The sequence below is a fragment of the Helobdella robusta genome (assembly GCF_000326865.2).
Source record: "Helobdella robusta unplaced genomic scaffold HELROscaffold_37, whole genome shotgun sequence".
NCBI lineage: Eukaryota > Metazoa > Annelida > Clitellata > Rhynchobdellida > Glossiphoniidae > Helobdella > Helobdella robusta.
Window position 1 is genome coordinate 795476 of NW_008704785.1, and position 22655 is coordinate 818130.

The following is a 22655-nucleotide window of genomic DNA, read 5'->3' on the forward strand; positions in this document are numbered from 1 at the left end:
TGGCGTATATAAAGAGAGAGAGAGAGAGTGAGAGAAAGCGAGAAATCAAGAGAAAGAGAGAGAGAGAGAGAGAGAGAGAGAGAGAGAGAGAGACACATTTATCTTCTATTTTGAAAACGTACAACGCTTGTGTTTGGAGAGAAACCAAGGAATACATGTACATATAATACAAAATGCATAATTTATGCCATTCTAAATTATTAAAAAAAACACATACAAAACGTGTATACAAAACTGAAACTTATACAAAACAGGTTAGTGTGTGTGTGTGTGTGTGTGTGTGTGTGTGAGTGTGTGTGTGGAGAGTGGTAATATGTCTTATGTTACATTATTACGTTAAAGAGATGCATAGCATAAAATCACGCACATTCGCATGTTTGGAATATTAAACTGAACTGTGCAGAATACTAAAGAGAATAAAAATGTATGTATGTGTGTCTGTCTGTATGGGTTTGTATGTTTGTATGTGTTTGGTGTATATGTAGGTATGCGTTTATATTTATGTATATTTGCAGATGTATGAAATGAACAATGTTTGTTTGGATAACATTGTATATATGTGCGTGTGTGTATATGTGTCTATGGATATTGTGTATGTTTATGTATGTGTGAATATGTTTATTTGTATATGTACATATGTATGTATGGTTATTTGTACTTGTGTTTGGATTTTTAGGTATTTGCTAGTGCAGGTCGGCATGTAAGATTGGACGCCAATAAAATGAAAGAAGCGGAATAAAATTGAAACAAAACAGAAAGGCGGGAAATAGCGAGTAGGCCATTTAATTTTGTTTCGCGGCAGATTCACTTCTAGGCATGCGTGACGTCACACAATGTTTATGAATTCCCTCGTTCTAATTGGTTGGCTGGTTGGCCAGTCGGTCGGTCGGTCGGTTGGTTGGTTGGTTAGTTGTGTGGCTGGCTGTTCGGTCTTTAAATTTATTTTTGTTTATGTTTATGTTTAAATTTTTCATTTTGGTCACATGTTTGTTTACACTTCTAGATTTAATAACTTTTTTCTTTATATTTCCTTCAATTTACATTCATTTAATAGGTTTTTTACCTCTCTAACTCTGTACTTACCGTAAATTTTTTCTAGAAATATTCTCAACCCCATCATCCCAGTCATCATCACCACAGTGCGTAACCATCATCCCAACCAAACCAGTATCAGCATCGTCATCATTTTCATCATCACCAGTGATAGAGAAAAATTATTTTTCTTTAAAACGTGGACAATTTAACACATCTTGGGGTTTTTTTGTAAGTAGTTGTAGTATTAATATTACTACTACTGCTACTACTGCTGCTGCTAATACTAGTAACTTTGTTGTTGTTATTACTACACTACTGTTACTACTGCTACTACTAACGTTGCCAAAATTACTGCTACTACCACTAATACTACTACTACTACTGCTACTACTACTACTAATACTACTACTACTACTGCCACTACTTACTGCTACTGCTACTACTACTAACAACACATGACCATGATAGTAACAATATTAAATCACAATCCTACTCAAAAATTGCCAAGCTTGTAAAAAATTTTTTTTTTCCAAAAAATTAAAAATAAGAAAAGCTAACAAAATTTAAAACAGAATTAACACGCCGCTCATCTTCAAAAGAAACAGCACATCACTATTTTCTGACGTCACCAAACACGGACAGACTTTCTCTCGTTTTAAATAATTTAGTAACTCGCTTCTGAGTTGGCTATTTATTTCTCGTTCTTTAGTTGGTTGGTTAGTGGAATGAATGAATGAATGAATGAATGAACGAACGAACGAAAGAATAAACAAATAAACGAATGAATGGGAGATTGAATGAATGAATACATAGAAAGATAGATAGATAGATTAATGAATGGATAAAAACGAACTTATTAATAATGAAAAGTATTAAAAATTATCAATAAAAATGGATGAATTAATAATAAAACTGAAATAAAATCTGTATATAACAATAGTAGTAGTAGTAATAATAATAATTATTATTATCGTTACTAATATTCTCATTATTGTTATTATTTTTATTATTACTGTTATTATTATTATTATTATTATTATTATTATTATTATTATTATTATTATTATTATTATTCTGTAGAAAAGATAGGACAGCCGTGCAATCGTTTGGACGGACGAAGTTATGAATGAGTGATGTCCGGGAAAACAATTCCAAGCAATAAATCCATTCGTGATGGCACACGCACGCACAACGAGCGCACACACGTACACACACACACACACACAACACACCTACACATACAAACACATTCAAACTCAAACACACATACTTACATACATAAATATTGTACATTGATAGATACACTCGTGACTACATAGAAACACACACACACACACACATATATATATATATACATACATACATACATACATACACATACACGCACACACACACACATTCACTTTTATGCGCTTAAGTACCATACCGACATAAAGTTTTGTATGAATTTATGACGTAAGAGTACTTATGTGACGTCATCACAGGCACAATGGGATTATTATTATTAACAATATAATAATAATAATTATTATTATTAGTGTTAGTAGTAGTAGTAATAGCAGTAATAGTAATAGTGTTGTTGTTGATGTTTTTATTATTTTATTATTATCATTATTTTATGGCCATTGTAATGATTTTTGGAATGAAGGCAATTATGATGATGACGACAATGATGATGATAACGATGAAAAGGCGAGGATGATGATGTCAAAAAATGATGAGGGTTATAAATAGAAGGGTTTGAATGGGACAATAAACTTATCTGTTTGATAAAACTCCCACCATAAAATTTATGCACCATAATTCATATTACATTACATAAAGTCTGTGTATGTGTGTGTGTATGTATGTATGTGTGTGTGTATGTATGTATGTGTGTATAATGTCATTAGCAATCACTGACTTCCCGTACGAGTCGATACATTAAACGGTCGCTCGGTAAATGGCGAATCGATTGACATACTCGATATTATCGTAAACCGATATTCGATAGAATCGTAACCGATATTTCTCAATTTTAGCCACACGTGTGTCGTTATTATCATTGCTGTTTTGGGGGTTTTATTAACATAACATCAGAATTAAACAAAAATGGTCAAACAAATGCGCAGACAAGCAACAAACCAACAAACGAACGAACGAACGAACGAACAAACAAACAAAACAAGCAAAACCACCATCACCTTCATCATTTCACTAACTTGTAATCCGATTCCTAACAATAGAAACATTTTGCTGGTAGAACCAATTACTTGCGCTGATAATTCTACCCCCGCCATCATCATCATCATCTCTCCATTTCGTGCCCACGTGACCCCATATTTTGACGTACACTCCTGGAGGAGATGGAGTTTTAACAAAGGTAGTAGTAGTAGTAGTAGTAGTAGTAGTAGTAGTAGTAGTAGTAGTAGTAGTAGTAGTAGTAGTAGTAGTAGCTGTTGCAGCAGCAGTAGTAAGAATAACATCGTCGTCGTCATTTTTGCCATCATACTCTTCATCATCATCATCATCATTTTCATCATTCTCATCATCACCAACAGCATCATCATCATAACCGACCGGAAATTTTCATCCGATACACTGGCCTAATGACAACACAACCGGTTATACACTGGCCCGCCTGGTAGGTTGGCTTCTGGCAATTTGGAAAACATGAAGCCAGGCACTCGTCATCAACTATGACGTCATCGTTGTTGTTGTTGCTTTTGCGACTGGCTTGTATTTGTTGTCTTTGTTGTTGTAGATGTTGTTGTTTTTGTTTCAGTTCTATGGAGTAATTCAAATCGATGTTTGTTGTATTCAGTAGCGTCTCCCTGCTTGAATTATCTATGCTCCATGTGATGTTTTTGTTTATATTATTTCATATTATTGTTCTTTGTTTTGATTAAACCAAATTGTAAATAATTAATTGTTAAGATATAATGCGCTTTTCAATTAAATACGTTATTAATCATTCATTATTTATGCCGTATTTTGAATTTGTGTAGATAATTTTTTTGGAACAATATAATTAATAAAAAAAAATGAAACCACCTTTACTGTTTTTGTTATCTTTTGGCACGTAACTATAAACTTCCGGATGGTCTAACTGAAACCTAAGGAGTATGTTTCCTCTGTGCAGTCTAATCATTCGTTGTTGTTGTTGATGATGATGACGTTTTTGCTGTTGTTGTTGTAGTTTGATATGTTGTTCCAATTCAGCCATTTTGAAGTGCTCTGTTTAAATTTTCTTTAACAACCTACAAGACGTAGAAAATTATATTTAAAATAGGCTATATAAAATTGGCCGAAGACTTTCTTATTTCCAATGGAGGTCTTAAAGTCTTATTGTTTCGTTCGAATGCCATTTAAGTGCGCGCTATATAAATGTTCATACATGCATGCATACATACATACATACAAACATACATACATAAATGCATGCATGCATACATACATACATACATACATACATACATACATACATACATACATACATACATACATACATACATACATACATACATACATACATACATACATATATACATGCATACATACATACATTGTTGTTGTTGCTGTTGTTTTTATTGTTTTATTGTTTATCATAAATTTTCAATTTTGAATTTCACCAAAAAGAGATTTTAAATTATTCGGCGTTTTATTAAAGAAAAGCTTCGTTTAAAATTGTAAATAACTTTTTTCCAAAATCATCACCATTACCACCATCATCATCGTCATCATCATTATTATTATTAATAATATTATTATCATCATCATTATCATTATTGTCATTGTCTTATTCATGATCTTTGATATCAGAACCACCGACGTCATCACGCAATGATTTTTTTTATACCGTCATCTTCTTCATCATCATCATTGTTGTCATTATTATTACTATCATAAATTATTATTATTATTATAAATTATTATTATTATAATTAGTCAAAAAGTAAAAAAATAATAAAAAAATATTTTGTTTGCTTCATTCATTCAATCACTCAACTATTCATTCCATTATTCATTGATTCGTTTGTTTGTTCACTCATTCATTTATTCTTTCATTAATTCATGCGTTCTTTCATTCGTTTTTTTCTTTTTCCATTCATTCTTTCGTTCATGCATGCATTTCTCTGGCCATGAACTAAAAATACGAACTACACACCTTTGAAAAAGTTAGTTGAATTACACCTAAAGGTTATATTACGCTACACACACACATGCCCACACACACACATACACACACATACATATATATATATATATATATATATATATATATATATATATATATATATATATATATATATACTTGTATACATTACATATTTATGACGTCATAAAACGCTGCGATCAATATGGTCCCATATATAATATATCATTCCATGTTTAATACCATTTCATGATAAATATTCTATACGTGATCTATAAGAACGCAGTGAAATTTAACCATAAAAATGGAAAGGTACACCACACCACACACACACACACACACACACACACACACACACACACACACACACACACACACACAGAGATACACACACACAGATACAGGCGTTTTATTATTGTGCAAGGCAAAGCCGTGTTGAATATTTTGACAAATCAACATGTGTATAGCGCTTAGTTACAATGGAAAACACTGGCGACACACCCTCCCACACACACAGACAAACACAGAGAGAGAGAGAGAGAGAGAGAGAGAGACAAACACACATACACACACGCACGCACACACGCACAGACTGCATATTTACATTAGTTTGTAAGGTTCTTATGAATCTAAACAATTTGGCAGCGAGTTAGATAATTTTCTGCTAATGGTATTCCTGATGTTGTTGTTGCTGCTGTTTCTGTTGTTGTTGTTGTTGATGTTGTCGTTGTATATTTCTTGACTAATAAGATCCAGAGGTTGAAGAATTGTGCTATCCGAATCATTGAAATCAATCATAAAAGTGCTGCCTTTATTAGTTGATGTTGTTGTTGATGCTATTGATGTTGTTGATGCTTTTGATGTTGTTGATGTTGTTGTTGTTGTTATTATTATTATTGTTGTTGTTGTTGCTATTGCTGATGTTAAAATACTGTCTGAGGATTTGCTCTTGACAAATAAGTTGATGGTTGCACTTTCGTACGAGTTTGCGCTTGTTTTATTGTTGATGATGTTGTTGTTTTTGTTGATGTTGATGTTGTTGGTGTTGTTGTTAATGTTGTTGTTGTTTTTGTTGTTGTTTGTGTCATCAGCTGCTTTTGAATCGCAAACATTTTCGTAATCATGATCGTACTGAACGGCAATTTTGGCGTAGACTGAATTTTTTGAAAAATTAATATCACTACTACGGTTGTTGTTGTTATTATTATTAATGTTATTATTATTAATGTTATTATTGTTATTTTTGTTGTTGTTGTTGTGGACGATTTTGTCGTAGTTCATATAAAAGCGACTGTTGTTGAATTTATGAAACGGGTTTAATTTATATAGAGAGTTGTTGTTGTAGTTGCTGTTGTTGTTGTTTAACGTTTGTTTTAATGTATTTGAGTTTGTTGTTGATGTTGTTTCGAACGCAGTTTCTATCCTCACGGGCTTAACAGCAGGATAAAAACGCCTGTTGATATTTGATTGAGTAGATGTTGTTGTTGATGTTGATGTCGTTGTCGTTGTAGTAGTTGTTGATGTTTTTGTATTTGAAGTTGATTCTGTTGCAGTAGCCAGATACACTTTAGAATTAGGCAATGTTGTTGTTGATGTTGTTGTTGTAGCTACAGATGTTGTTGTTATTGATGTTGTTGTTGTAGCTGTTGATGTTGTTGTTGATGTTGTTAAAACATTATTAGTAGCCATGGTAATACCCAACGATGACGTATTATTCAGGGACGCGGCTTGAATGACGTCATGAAATAGGGATGTGCTGTCAGAATCAAATGAAAAATAGGACTGAGGCGAGGAATCGTAAAGATGGCTACTGCAGTTACTGCTGCTGCTGCTGTTGTTGATGATTGAATGTAGATATTTTTTGTGGAGCGTTGCTGTTGATGCTATTGTTTGGAGATCAGTGTTCAGTGTCTGGTCCATCTTGAACTGTGCGTAGGCTTGCTTCTTCATCTCATACTCTTTCTGTGTGTGTGTGTGTGTTTGTATGTACGTGTGTGTGACTGTGTTTTGTGTGTGTGTATGTATGTTTGTGTGTGTTTGTGTGTGTGTGTGTATGCATGCATGTTTGTGTGTGTGCGTGTGTATGATACTGACCTTGGCTTTATTGATAGCTTCAAACCACGGTTTGACATCACCGACCAGCTGATAGACAGATTGGACGAGGTTGTACTCATTCACCGTGATCACTAACATACTAACTGATGATGGTGGTGATGATGATGATGATGACGACAGTAATGATAATGATGATGATGATGATGATGGTATGATGGTGATGATAATGTAATGGTGGTGGTGATGACAATAATGATGATGATGATGTTAAATAAAAAATATTATCATACTCCAAACTGAGACACCAACACACCAACACAAAACGCAAGACCGAAAATACCAACCGTTATCCTTCAATTCATATACCATCAGTCTATCGAGTGGGGTCACGGGCCGAATGACCTTGAACTTGACCTTTTCGAGTTTCTTGGTAGCCTGCTTGGTGACTAGTAACATGTCCGTCAGAAGATAGCACAGAACGTCAATCTATAGTTGAGAAGTTATGTGACGGAATGTGATGTAATGATGCTATGTGAATTAATATTCAGAATATTTTGAATTATTAATAAATATTAATAATAAATAATTAATATTTTGAATTAATCTTAACCCTAAACTAAACAATCAACCAGGCCAACCAATTAACCAGCCAGCCAATCAAACAATCAACCAGGCCAACCAACTAACCAGCCAGCCAATCAACCGGCCAGCCAATCAACCATCCAACCATTCAGCGTCCAACCTTTCCAGAAGGTTCCTTGACCTTGAGTGGCCCCTGCAAGATGACACTTCTCTTTTCATGTGGGTGACAGCCAGGAATGCTCTGAGTCAGGTTCAAATGACTGTGTTTCTCTAGTAACTGGTTGGTTAGTTGGTTGGTTGATTGGTTGGTTGTTTTATTGATTGTTAGATTGTTTGAGAAAATGAATAAACGAACGAATGAATGAATGAATGAATGAATGAATGAATGAATGAATGAATGAATGAATGAATGAATGAATGAATAGTTGATTGAGTGAGTAGATGAGTGAATATTAAATCAAATAATTAATCGTCCTATCATACATCAGGAGATATCTCTTTGAATTCCAATTCAGTTCTTAAAGGTTAGAACCAGGCGCTTTCAACCATAGTGACGTCACTTTGTCAATCAACAAATCAACCAGCCAACTAACCCTCCAAACAAACAATCAATCATCCAACCAGCCATCCAAACAATCAATCATCCAACCAGCCATCCAAACAATCAATCATCCAACCAGCCATACAAACAATCAATCATCCAACCAGCCATCCAAACAAACAATCAATCATCCAACCAGCCATCCAAACAAACAATCAATCATCCAACCAGCCAGCCAACCGGCAAACCTTTTGACACTCTTCACTGACGTTATCAGCGACTTCGTAGCAGTCGATACTGTCCATGATGGTCGAAAGCTGCTGATGTTCCTGTCTCAGACGCACGGCAGCGTCAACTTCACTCACAAACTTATCCACGTACTCCATCTGTGCATATGGTGAGTAAATTGGTGATGACATTGAGATAGTGATGAGATTATGGTGATGATGATGATGAGATCGATGATGATGATGATGATGGGATTGATGATGATGATGATGTTCAAATAATTATTATCTGAACATCAAACTTCAAAACTTCACTCACAGTGATGTGATTATGGTGATGAGGAAATCGATGCTGATGATGATGATGTGATCGATGATGATAATGATGATGATGAGATCGATGATGATGTCCAAATAATTATTATCTAAGAATTGTAAATAAACAATAATAATTTTAACACACACACACACCATAATCCTGATGTCAATCCTTTGTCGTTCATAGGTTTCCAGCGCTGATGGTGGTGGTGGTTGTGATGACGATGATAATGGTGGTGGTGGTTGTGATGACGATGATGATGACGACAAAGACGATGACGTTTTTGGTAATGATGATGATGGTGGCTGCGGTGGCGAGTACGATGGCGATTTGGAGGTAGCTACAACATCGGCGTTTTTGATTTTTAACGTTTTTTCGTTATCATCTAAATTATTATTATTATTATTATCGTTATTATTATTATTATTATTATTATTATTATTAGCGTTATTATTATTATTATCGTTATTATTATTATTATTATTGCTTATGCTATCCTGGTCAGCAGCGTTAGGCTCGCTTATGTCATTTTTAGCATCATCATCATTAATATAATTGTTGTTATTATTAATATTTTTCATATCACATTCTTCTTCATCATCATTATTATTATTATTATTATTATTATTATTATTATTATTATTACTATTATTATCATCATTATCATCATCATGTTGTTGATGATGGTCTTTCTGTTGTTTGTCGTTAAACTCTTGGCATTCGTTAATGATACGCTCAATGACCTCATCGCATTTCGTGACGTCATCTGCGCCATCATCATGTTCTTTATCATCGTCATCATTGTCATTGTCAACAATAATGTTTTCAGTGTTATCAGCTTTTTCAATAGTTTTACTTTGATCATTATTATCATCAGTGGTATCGTTGTTGTTATTATTATTATTGTTATTATTACCAACTATATTATTATTTATAATATTATTGCTATTGTTAATTATATTATCACTCATAGTTTCGCATTTATTTTCCAGTTCGTTGTTGCTATTAGTCAGAGTTTCGACTAATCGCAGAACGGGTTTATTAATAGCAGCCAGTAGGAGTTTGTACTTCGTTAGTCTCTGAAACGGTGTCACTATCAGGTCAGTTAACTTCAGCCTATTGCACTGGGGCTGTGACTCTGCCCACTGAATTTGATAAATTAACATAAAATTAACATAAAATACCATTAGGACACATTAGATAATGCATGTAAACTATCTTGATTTTATGTGCAATCAATAAAAAAAATTGTTATACGTTGATGAAAATCTTGAACAACTCATTATCTTTCAGTCTATTTTTGGTGTATTCTCGGCAGACTTCCTGTTCTAGGCAATATTTCTTGTACGGTTCGAAAATTTTATCAAACTGTAAGAGGAAGGTTATTTAATTTTTTTTTTTATGAATTATTTTATTATATCTTTTATTACATTATTTAATATTTTGATCAGTCCAACGCTTATAATATTAAAATAAAATTTGTTAAAATATGCGATAAAACAAAACTCACAATCAGAAATCCGGATTTCAGTCTAGTGGGGTCCAGGGGTGAGCCAGTTTTTTGGGCCTCCGTGAAGACGGGGTGAAGGTAGGTGGCCCAGAAGTGGCAGGTTGCATAGAAAACGTCAACAAGGTTGCTGCAGAGTTTATCAACTTCGATCTGCAGATGACGACGATGACGACGAAGATGGGATAGCAGTCGTAGTAGTAGTAGTAGTAGTAGTAGTAGTAGTAGTAGTAGCAGCAGCAGTAGTAGCAGCAGTAGTAGTAGCAGTAGCAGTAGTAGTAATGACAATTGCAAAAGTTACAAATTGTTACCTCGTTTAATATCAAGTCATTCTGCAGGTTGATCAAGCAGCAAACGAACAACTGGAATATTTTTATTATTATTATTAATTATAATTATAATATAGAATAGTAATAAATATAATAATTATAACGTCATGCCCAACAACAACAACAACAAAAACCACAAACAACTCAACTTACATCGGTTATGACCCTCAGTTTATTGATGTAATCAACCTCAGTGACCAACAACTCCCATATTGCTTCCTGTTCATCTTGCTCGTATTTGTTCATCACATGACCACTGGTCACAATTTTTGACCAATGAGATTCCAGCTTGAACAAACCCCGATCGTAATTGGGTCGACCCAAGGTCAAAAGGTCTGGCATTTTCGGTAACCCGTTTTGGCTGTAGGAGGTCAATATTTCGGTCAGTTGTTCGTGTTTTTCCATCTGCATCTAGGTTTGTTAACCAATTAATCAATCAATCAATAAATTAATTATTCGTTCATTAAATCAATCAATCATTCAACCAATTATTAGATCAAACATTCAATCAGTCAATCGTCCATCGGACCAATTTCTCAAAAAACTTCAACGATGGTAACAAATAATGTGGCTTATTAAACTAACGAACGACAGTTCTTTTAAAAATATTTCAACTACTTATTAGGAGTACAATTTCCAATTTAAGACGAATTAATAAAATCCAAATAAAGTAGAGAGCTATAACAATAAATATTTTTAATTTATCAAAGTAACAAAAATCGTGTCGAGTGGTCTGAAATAAAGGATCAGACTGGTTATCATCGTTAACTACAAACAAACAATTATTCATTTGTCTTGCGCGGGTAAAAGAAGAAAATTCACATGAAAATTGTAATTTACGTCACGTTAGTTTTTTTTAATTATTCATTTCTTCATTCATTCATTCATTCGTTCGTTCGTTTGTCCATTCATTCATTCATTCATTCATTCATTCATTCATTCATTCATTCATTCATTCATTCATTCATTCATTAAATTCTAGCGCGTATTTTTTATCTTACGAATCGAAAAAAATTACTTTTATACCTCCAAAAAATTTCCAAACGTAGTAACAAATAACCTAAAAGAATTCTAAAAATAGTAACAATTAGCCTAGATAATTTTTATAAAAAAAATAGTTGACCTACTTTCGTGAATGATCCAAATAGTGAGTGAAGTTTGCTCTTGGATTTGAACCTGAGAGAATCGTGATTGGAGTTGATGGAGGCATCTTGAGATCTAATATCTTCCATTGAAGACATGCTTTTTTTCGGCTGTCTGGTCAGCTGATTTGTTTATTTGTTTTTTATTTGTTTATTTTTCATTTAGGGGTTTGTTCTTTCGTTCATTCGTTCGTTCGTTCGTTCATTCATTCATTCAGTCAGTCTTACCGAATTCATTCTCTTGCCTTGTTCAACCATTGAAGTTGTCTGATGGATGGGTGTCTTTGTAGGACTTTTTTCTTTAACTGATTCAATCAACCATTCATTCAATTAACTAATTTTTTGATAGTTTATCAATCAATCAATTAATCAATCAATCAACCAATCAATCAATCAACCTGCGAACCAATCAAACCTTTTATCATAAGTACACTATTAGCCAGTAGATATATATCAGATGACAGTGGTAGCGGTGTCTTTGAAGAGTCCAAGAAGACGTCAACTTTATCCAACGTCAACCCGCGCTTCGTTATCGAGTTTAGGATTGCTTGTCTAGTAATGAGTGTGTGTGCGTGTGTGTCTGTGTGCGTGTGTGTCTGTGTGCGTGTGTGTGTATGTGTACGTGTTGTGTGTGTGTGTGATGGCTGTTTTAATATGGTAGCTAGCACAATTACTAACTCGAGTTTCTGACCGAAAAACGCGGCAATAAGTTCACCATCGTCTTCCGGGGAATATTTTAACGTGAAAAATTCAGAAGGTGCCGAAAACTGAAAAGACATTAAAAAGTTTCAGAATTGAAATGACATTAAAAAAATGACATCAATTTTTCATTTGCAAATTCTTTAAACATTACATTATAATTGGATGATATTGATGCCGTCAAAAATAAAAACGCCAGATATTTCCTAAGAGTTTAACAGGATAAGTTCATTTAGAATGTAAATAACTTTCTTTAATATACATTCACACGCAAACCATTTACAATTTAATGTTCATTACACTAACACGCACGTTGTTAATGTAATAAATTGTAGTATACGCACAGGCCAACCAACAGCAATTACTCAGATAACATCAACACTGACATCAATCATACCATTCAATACGCACCTTTTTAAGCAGAGCCATCTGTTTTTTAGAGCTTAATGTTGAGTACATAGAGCCAAACATATGCTTATTCTTCGAGAAGTCTGGCGACACTAATCCATCCTTGAAGCTCTTCCTCTTTGTAAATGAATTAAAAAAGTCGCAAGGGGATCTCAAATTGGCGGAGAGAGACGTGGAAGACGGTGACTGCACTTGTTTGCTCTCTTCTAGATCAAATTTGTGGTCTAGACATGAGGATATAGATGATAATCGTAATTTTCTTCTGTCTAGACTCAAATTTCTTTTTGTAACGCTGGCGTTGTTCGTCTTCGTTGATGCTGAATTGATGCACGGTGAGTCTGGTTGCTCTTTTGGACATTCTAGTTCGTTTGTACTGATGTTTAAGTTACTCAAGTTCAAATTTGAAGGAATGTTTTTTGGTGTTAAATTTGAAGTTGCGGTATTTACTTTCAACAAATTGCTAGCAGAAGCGCTAGAATTGCTAATTTTAGCGGCAACCCTTTGTTTAAAACTCGACGGTTTAGATGTTGCTGGGGAATTTTCGTTCAAAGTTTGATCGGCTGATGAGGATTTCATTGATTTTCCAGTCGGAGGTCGCGGGGATCGAGACCTTGGTGGTAGTCCCTTTGGGGGCAGTTTGGATGTCCAGTCTGAGTAGTTTGAGCTGGAATCAGATGAGGTGCACCCGTTAGAAATGACCCTGTTTAGCATGGGATCTGTCAGACTCCTCGTTGACTCCTATTGGTCGATCGGAAATATTGGTTGGAGGTTAAAATTACTGCTTCCAGTTATGATGCATCGGTATATCGCAGGTGAGTGGTTATTATTATTGTTATCATTGTTGCCCTTGATGAACCACAAAAATAACAATAATGACATCAACAACAACAGCATCATAAAGAACAACATCAACAACATTGACAACATTATAAACAACAACAGCATCAATGTTGACAACAATAATGACACTAACTCACATTATTTTTTCCTCTTTTAAGTTTAACGGCTTTTTTTCTGTGAAGTCTTGGATTGCTGAAACGAAACACGAGGAATCAGTTCTCAACGTATGCAAAAAATTATTTTGTCGTTTTATTATTCAGGAAAAACTATAACTGACAAGCGAGCTATAAAAATGAAGATTCAAGCGAAGTCGAAGAATGAAGAAAATATAAAAAATTAGAGAGAAGGAGAGAGATTGAGAGAGAGAGAAAAAAAGATTGAGAGAGAAAATGAGAAAATACTGGTAAACAATTGATTAATATTGGTAGTAGATACATTATTAAGGACTGAAACTAAAGTAAAAAAATGAAATACTCAAGAGAAGATGTAAAAATAAAAATGTAGAGAGAGAGTGAGAGAAAGAGAGAGAGAGAGAGAGAGAGAGGGAGGGAGAAGACGGAAAAAGAGGGAGAGAGAGTAGACAGAGAAAGAGAAAGAGAGAGTAGATATTAACAAATACAAAATACTAACAAATCATTATTGAGTAGCGTATCTTGTGTCAGCGGCTCACTCGATTCCGACTGCTCGCCATCGCTGAATGATGATTGGTGGTTGACAATCGACACGTTACCGAACTTCCCTTCAAGAATTATTTGAATATGTACTAGTTTGTTTGTGTGTGTGTGTGTGTGTATGTGTGTGTGCGTGTGTGTGCGTGTGTGTGTGTGTGTGTGCTGCTGTAGGCAGTAGTTGCCGTTGTATAGAAACTACTCACCGGTATAACTGTTACAACAGTTCTCTTCGGACATAATCAACAAAAATATGAATACTAGAATTAAATAACTAATTAATTGATTAATTATATTTATATTATTATTAATCAACTATATCTGTATTATTATTTTATTAATGCTAATTAAATTTTTATTTCAATTATTACAAATTTATTCGGAAAAAAATACTCCTAAAATCTACCAATGTGTAAACTCATCAACAACAAATTAACAGGATATAAAAAGATATGAGCTGTCGTCTTAATCTTATTCCTATATATATATATATATATATATATATATATATATATATATATATATTAGAGAGAGAGAGGGAGAGAGAGAGAGAAAACAAGACATATTATATATATATATATATATATATATATAATAATGATAATAACTATAATAACACATATTATGGTAATTGTTCACAGACGTTCATCTTGTATTAACAACAACGACAATTAAATTGTTCTGTCAATTATTCCTACAACTAAATACACATCAATAAAATGAACCTTTTTATATTTTGTATGTATGTGTGTGTGTGTATGAATGTGTGTGTGTGAATGTGTTTGTGTGTGTGTGTGAATGTGTGTGTGTGTTGTGTGTGGTGTCTTTTTTGTGTAATGTGGGTGCTTCGTATACACATCTGCGTAAATAAGTAAAATGTGAAATATAAAACAACTGAAAGAGTAGCTGGTTAAAGAATATCTAGAAAGCGACTCCCATGGACAGACAGCTTTCAGTTGAACAGTGGAATTTATTTCCTAATTCGCTTTTGAAATCAAATCCATTTTGACTTAACCGTTAACTATCACATACGTGTATATGATACATGACTTTACTCTCCTGTAATTCAATGGTAACATTTTAAATGAATTAAAACTTAAGTTCACATTTAAATAAATAATATTTATTTGAAACGTGTAATTTCATTTCTCTCTAAATTATTTCCTAATTAACGTTTTCACTATTTTTGACCACAAAATCCGTGAAATAAAACATGCATTTACGTTTAGGAATTCGATTTTTGTTATTTTCAGCCGTTTTTGTGGTTTTTTTCAGCAAAGGTATGCAATGATATTGATTTTTTTGGTGATTTCTGGTTTTTCTTTTTAATAAATATTATAATAAGTTGATGAAATAACTGCTAAATTAAATTTTAATTAAAAATTCACTTTTTCAAATTAGAGCTTCTTAAATTTGTTTTTTTTAAAAACGTTTTATGCTCCAAACAGAAAGATTTTTATTTTGTTTTAATTTTATTTTATAGATTTTTATTTTTAGTTTATTTTCTTGTTGAAATATGATTTATTATTTTATAATCCTCCATTTTATAAATTGTTAAAATTTTTTCTATTTGATAATCTAATCCCTAATTTTTGTGACCAATTTTTTCAGGACTAAGCGATGAAACAGAAGTTAATTCATCATCCGATATTGATGGTACGTAGAGGGCTAGAGGGCCATTAACTTACTTTACAATTTTTACATAAATTATGATAATTAAATATTTTTTATGATAAATCATTATAATTATATATATCATACTTCTAGACATTTTGATTTTTAAGAAATATATAAGAAATATAAATCAAATTAAATTATTAAAAACTTTTAAAAATCAAAATGTCTAGAAGTATGATATCAATCAATTGATTGATTGATTGATTGATTGATTGATTGATTGATTGGTTGGTTGGTTGGTTGGTTGGTTGGTTGGTTGGTTGGTTGGTTGGTTGGTTGGTTGGTTGGTTGGTTGGTTGGTTGGTTGGTTGGTTGGTTGATTGATTGATTGATTGATTGATTGATTGATTGATTGATATCATACTTCTAGACATTTTGATTTTTAAAAGTTTTTAATAATTTAATTTGATTTATATTTCTTATATAAACTAATATTTGGTCTAATTTATTGTTCTTGTATAATATGTTATTATTATAATATATAATAAAATAATATATATTATATTATTTTATTATTTATTATATTATATATTACATATTATTATAAACAAATATAACCTAATTTATTAATTACTTATTTTTTTATTCCATTTAAATATTATTTTAATTATATTTCATTATATATTATATTATATATTACATATTATTATAAACAAATATAACCTAATTTATCAATTATATATTTTTTTATTCCATTTAAATATTATTTTAATAATATTTCATGGCAAAAAAATTTGGTAAAGATCCTTTGCAGAAAGTAAGGGATAGTTATTTAAGGAGGAGAGCCCTTTTAAACCAGCTTAATTACGATGGTAATGATGAAGCTAAAGGTTCTTATAAGCATTTATTTATATACATATTGCATGCTCGTATTAGGTAAGGTTCTAGTTTTCCATGCTCGCCTAATTCAAGTAGGATTAGTGTTAAGGTTTGTTAATATTTTGGATATGATTGTTTATTTAGAGTTGATATTTGTGACTATTAATTTGGTTAATTTAATTTAATTTTGTCCTAATTCTGACATTATTTTTAAAAAGCATGTGATTAGTGCTAAGAGTATGAATTACCTAATTATTTTTCATTTATTATATTTTGGTTATTATTTAATTATTAAGTTATTAAATTATGTAATCCATATCAACTATAGTCAAGTTTTTCTTATTGCATGATAAAATGTTCATTAACAATTAAATTTTGTTGTAATTTTTATTGTTTATTTATTTAATTAATGTAGTTAATTGGTTAATTAGGTAATAAACTAATAACTTAATTAATTAATCATTTGACAGTTTTTTATTGTTTATTTAGCAAAAAAACATTTGAATATATATTTTATTTAATATTTCTGGTTGTCTAGTCTTGCATGTTAGCAAAAGTTTTTCACTTTATTTTAGTCAATTTATAGGTTTAGTACAAAAATTTCACTGTCGATACCCTTTTCTCTATCTTATTTTTCAAAATCTATACTTTAGTTTTACATTCATTCACTAATCATTCATTCATTCATTTATTAATACATTCATTCATTCACTAATTATTCATTCACTAATCTTCATTCATTCATTCATTCAATAAAGATAGATAATTTTACAAAGCATAATTATTTTTTCTTCGTTACATGCATGGATATTTTGAAGAATTTTTTTTAGTGTTTTTGATATATTTTAAAATTACTCGTTTGTTTCTTGCACATATTGTTAGCATTACGTCGTCGTCACCATCATTCTTTGTTTGAAAGTATTTTTTAAAAACGCTTATTACACTAAACTCACCGAACTAATTAAATTTAAAACACGGTAGTACTTCATTTTAGTTTCATTGCTTTGTTTGATACTGTGTGTTTTACTTTTTGTTCTATATGGATGGATCATCTTTATAACTTAACATTAGCACTTTGCTGATGGCGTTATTAAATGTCTTCAAAATGAAAGTAGATAGATAGAGCGAGATGCACTGTAAAGAGGCAAGAGATGTGATAGCCGTATATTGTAGTCTGTTAGCTTAACATTCTGGCGTTCATCGTTTAATTAACGTACCTCTAATTTATGTCTTAACAAATGGCAAGTTTCTAACACTGTATATAAATCTACATACTATTCAACTTCATCGTCGTCGTCGTTGTCATCACTAACACCATCTATAATGATTGTAATCATCATCATCATGATTTACTCCAGAAGATGATGACGATGATGAGGATGGTAGTCACGATAATGAAGGTGATGATGATGGTGACAATGGTGAAGAAGACGAAGGTGATAATGATGATAGAAGCATTCCTACCACTCCAAATGTACATACTGCTACTACCGATTCTACTACCACCACTACTACTACTACTACTGCTACTACTACTACTACTACTGCTACTACTATTACTAATAATAATGATGACAATGATGATAAAGAAGATGAAAGTGTTGAAAGAAATAAAAAGCATAAAAAAGACGTTGATGATGATAATACCAATGGTAACATTGGTGGCTACTCATATGATGATGACGATGATAGAGTCACATCTTCATCATCATCATCATCACGATCATCATCATTCATGTATGGTGGTGATGGTGGTGATGATGATGATGGGGTTGATGATGTTGAACCAGTAGCAAGACAATCTGCTGTTAGCACGTGGGATAAAATTAGAATGAAATTAATGAAGCGGCAAAAAGGTGCCAGTAAAAATCAAGAAGCTACTACTACTACTGCTACTACTACTACTACTACTACTACTACTGCTACTACTACTACTACTAGAACTGCAACAAAATCTACTACTTCTACTGCTATTACTACTCCTGTTATTACTACAACAACTAAATTTACGGCTATCACTACTACTACTGTTAGTCGCACTACTACTACTACTGCTACTACTACTACTACTACTGCTGCTACTTCTTCTTCTACTACTACTACTACTATTACAATTACTACTACTACCACTGTTGATATTGATGAGGATGATGATACTGATGGTGGGGTTGTGGAATCCAGCAATAATGCAGGAGAAGATGATGACGTCATTATTAAGAAGAAAAAATCACAACAGGAAGACGATAATGAAAGAAATAAAGACATCAACATGGACAAAAAAGTTGTTGTGGAGGCCGGCCTTAACGCTAACAGTAACAACAACAACCTAGAGGATGTAGACAGTGACGTTAACACAAATAACAACAACAAAGATGGCGGAGAAGATGATCTAAATGATGATGATGATGATGAAGAGGAGAATAATGAGGATGATGAAGATGATGATGCATTGGATGAAGACAGCAGCAGCAGCAACAACACGCACAAATCGTCATCACAGCAGTTGGAAGTTGTAGAAGGTTTATGAAGATCTCATTGTTTTTGTTTATTGTTTTGACCAAAGATACAATAAAGTTCTTTGTTCTTTGGTAATTATATGTAAACTTTATTGTGTGTTCTTCTAAACTTCTGCGAGTTTAAACGAAGAATAAATTATATTATTATTATTATTATTATTATTACGGAAATTTATATCCAGCGCTTTTTTATTGTTGAATCTCAAAAGCGCTACTAAATCATATATATATATGCATATTTTTTCTAATTTATGTAGTATTATATTCTTTTATATGTATGTTGTATCATTAGATAAGTATGTTTTCTCAATGCTATTACATTTCAATTGTTCATCTGGTCGGGAGTAATTTAGTGTAGTGTTAAAACGTTATTTACTATGTTTATTCTCTTTATCTTTGCAGAGTCCAGAGATATTGATGTTGGTGTGAAAGAGCTGGAGGTCACAACTCAATCCTTGCTGCAACAACAGCAACAACAGCAGCAGCAGCAGCAACAACCAGCAGTTGTTCAGCAGCCAGTGGTTCAACCGCAGCAGCAAGCTTCATCAGTTAAAGAAGAGCAATTCTCCACACAACGACAACAGGATGAATCTTCTATCCAACAACAACAACAGCAACCAACTGAAGTCGAACAACCTCTAGCAACAAAAGAACAAGAAAAAGTTGCAATTCAACAACCAACACCAACAGTGCAACAACAGCCAACAGAACAAGAAACCGGTGAAAAGCAGTCAGCAACACAACCGCCGCCACAACTACATCAACAAAGTGAACAGTTTGTTCAACCTCTGAAAGAACAACAACCTATTACTTCAACTAAGCAGGAGGGACCTACAAATGTCAATCAACCACAGCAACCGTCTCAGCAACCACCTCAGCAACCACCACAACAGCCACCTCAGCAACCACCTCAGCAACCACCTCAGCAACCGCCTCAGCAACCACCACAGCAACCGCCTCAGCAACCGCCTCAGCAACCAAAACAGCAGCAACCACCACAGCAACCACCTCAGCAACCGCTTCAGCAACCGCCACAGCAACCACCTCAGCAACCACCTCAGCAACCGCCTCAGCAACCGCCACAGCAACCACCTCAGCAACCACCTCAGCAACCACCTCAGCAACCACCTCAGCAACCACCACAGCAGCAACCACCTCAGCAACCACCTCAGCAACCACCACAGCAACCACCTCAGCAACCACCACAGCAACCGCCTCAGCAACCACCACAGCAGCAACCACCTCAGCAACCACCTCAGCAACCACCTCAGCAACCACCTCAGCAACCACCACAGCAGCAATCACCTCAGCAACCGTCTCAGCAACCACCTCAGCAACCGCCTCAACAACCACTACAGCAACCCCCTCAGCAACCGCCACAGCAACCGCCTCAACAACCACCACAGCAACCGCCACAGCAGCAACCACCACAGCAACCACCACAACAACCGCCTCAGCAACCGCCTCAACAACCGCCACAGCAACCACTACAGCAGCAACCGCCACAGCAGCAACCACAAACACAACAGATTGAAATCAAAGGTGAGACCCAACAAGAATCCTCACAAAAGATTGATGAGACAGTTAGACAAGATAATAAACAGAAGGAGAAAGAAGAAGATAAACGGAATGATGAGCCGGAAGATAAGCTGGGATTTAAAAAAGAGTCTCAGCTGGCAACTGGTGATGGAAAAACAGCTGATACTATACTGGAAGAGAAACAACATCCGCAACAACAACCACATGAAGACAAACAACAACTAGATGAAGACAAACAACAACAGCATCAAAACATGAAATCATCGACCACCCCAAATGATGATGCTGTTTTTGATGATGAGAAACATCCAGATTCGTCATTGCCAGCCTCGTCGCCGCCATCACCATCATCGTCATCGTCATCACATATAGCGAGAGATACTGTTGATGAAGACACAGCAGCTACGACAACTGCCACTGAATCACATTCTGATGACTTGGATATTGTTGATGATGGCGTCATTCCAAACAACAACAACAACATTGATGACGTCAACAATAACATCCATGATACTAACAATGACGTCAATGAAAATGCTGATGGCGGTTATGGCGATGATTTAAAAATTGAGGAAAAACATAGAGAGCCAGATTCGGAGAAGAGAGAGATTGATGATGACGTTAAAGAGAGCTATATTTATGGTGATACTGGTGATGATTTTCCTAGAGATGATATTAACATAGAACCTAGTATAGATCAGATTAAAATGAACAATGCTAATAATAACATTAAGAATATTGATGCTGATAGTGGCGATCCTGATGATGATGTAAATGTTGATGGTGGCGACGAAGACCATGATGATGGTGGTGGTGATGGTGATAAAGTGTTGATGGGAAAAGTTGAAGACGAAAAGAGTTACCCATATATCGAGGGTTTGGTTAATTTCATGAAAAGGTTCAACAAAAGGTTGGACAATGACATCAGTAGTTTTATGTTTCAGGTTTGTTTGTGTGTGTTTGTGTGTGTGTGTGTTTGTATGTTTTTGTTTGTGTGTGTGTTTGTATGTTTTTGTGTGTGTGTGTATGTGTTTTTGAACGTTTGTATGAATTTTTTATTTTGAATTTATTTATTTTAACTTTTTCAAATTCTTTCCACAGATGCCCCAGGGCTTTTTGAAATTTATAACCATTCTTCCATTCCATCCGACGAATTCATTTCTGGTCTTCTGCCTCTTGCTCTTTGTCGGTCTGTTTATATTCATCTGGCAGGGCTGTGCTGTAAGTTGACGATTGGCTGGCTAGTTGGTTGATTGATTTATTGATTGATTGATTGGTTGATTAATTGATTGGTTGGATGATTGAATGGTTGATTAGTTGGTTGGCTGGCTGGTTGGCTAGTAGGTTTTGGCTGGTTGGCTGACTGACTGACTGATTGATTAATTTTTTGATTGATTGATTGATTGATTGATTGATTGATTGATTGATTGATTGATTGATTGATTGATTGATTGATTGATTGATTGATTGATTGAATGATTGATTGAATGATTGATTGATTGAATGATTGATTGTTTGAATGAATGAATGTATGAATGAATGAATGAATTATTGATTGATTGATCGTTCCCTCAATTTTTAAATATTTTTTCTGACTCTGCTCCTTTGAAAACAAAA

General features: G+C 33.7%; 2 protein-coding genes across 2 annotated transcripts in view; both read right to left on the minus strand.

Annotated features, from left to right (window-relative positions):
* HELRODRAFT_176296 (hypothetical protein) overlaps positions 1–4240 on the minus strand; it is a gene marked incomplete at both ends in the record, with an annotated part of 5423 nt that extends 1183 nt beyond the window's left edge. The window contains 5 exons of the mRNA XM_009023750.1: positions 1660–1738; positions 2939–3082; positions 3237–3371; positions 3595–3861; positions 4069–4240. Coding sequence (XP_009021998.1) covers positions 1660–1738; positions 2939–3082; positions 3237–3371; positions 3595–3861; positions 4069–4240 — 797 coding nt within the window. The remainder of the gene's footprint in view (positions 1–1659; positions 1739–2938; positions 3083–3236; positions 3372–3594; positions 3862–4068) is intronic.
* A 1551-nt stretch (positions 4241–5791) lies between these two features.
* On the minus strand, positions 5792–14727 carry HELRODRAFT_192686 (hypothetical protein; the record flags this gene model as incomplete). The annotated part of the gene is made up of 18 exons (XM_009023751.1): positions 5792–5979; positions 6103–6623; positions 6873–7132; positions 7265–7368; positions 7570–7711; positions 8618–8734; positions 9047–10039; positions 10152–10262; positions 10405–10554; positions 10713–10763; positions 10884–11091; positions 11907–11995; positions 12376–12424; positions 12551–12639; positions 12983–13717; positions 13957–14011; positions 14450–14582; positions 14694–14727. 18 exons carry the CDS (start codon positions 14725–14727, stop codon positions 5792–5794), a joined length of 4029 nt encoding a protein of 1342 aa, XP_009021999.1.
* Positions 14728–22655: the final 7928 nt, after the last annotated feature.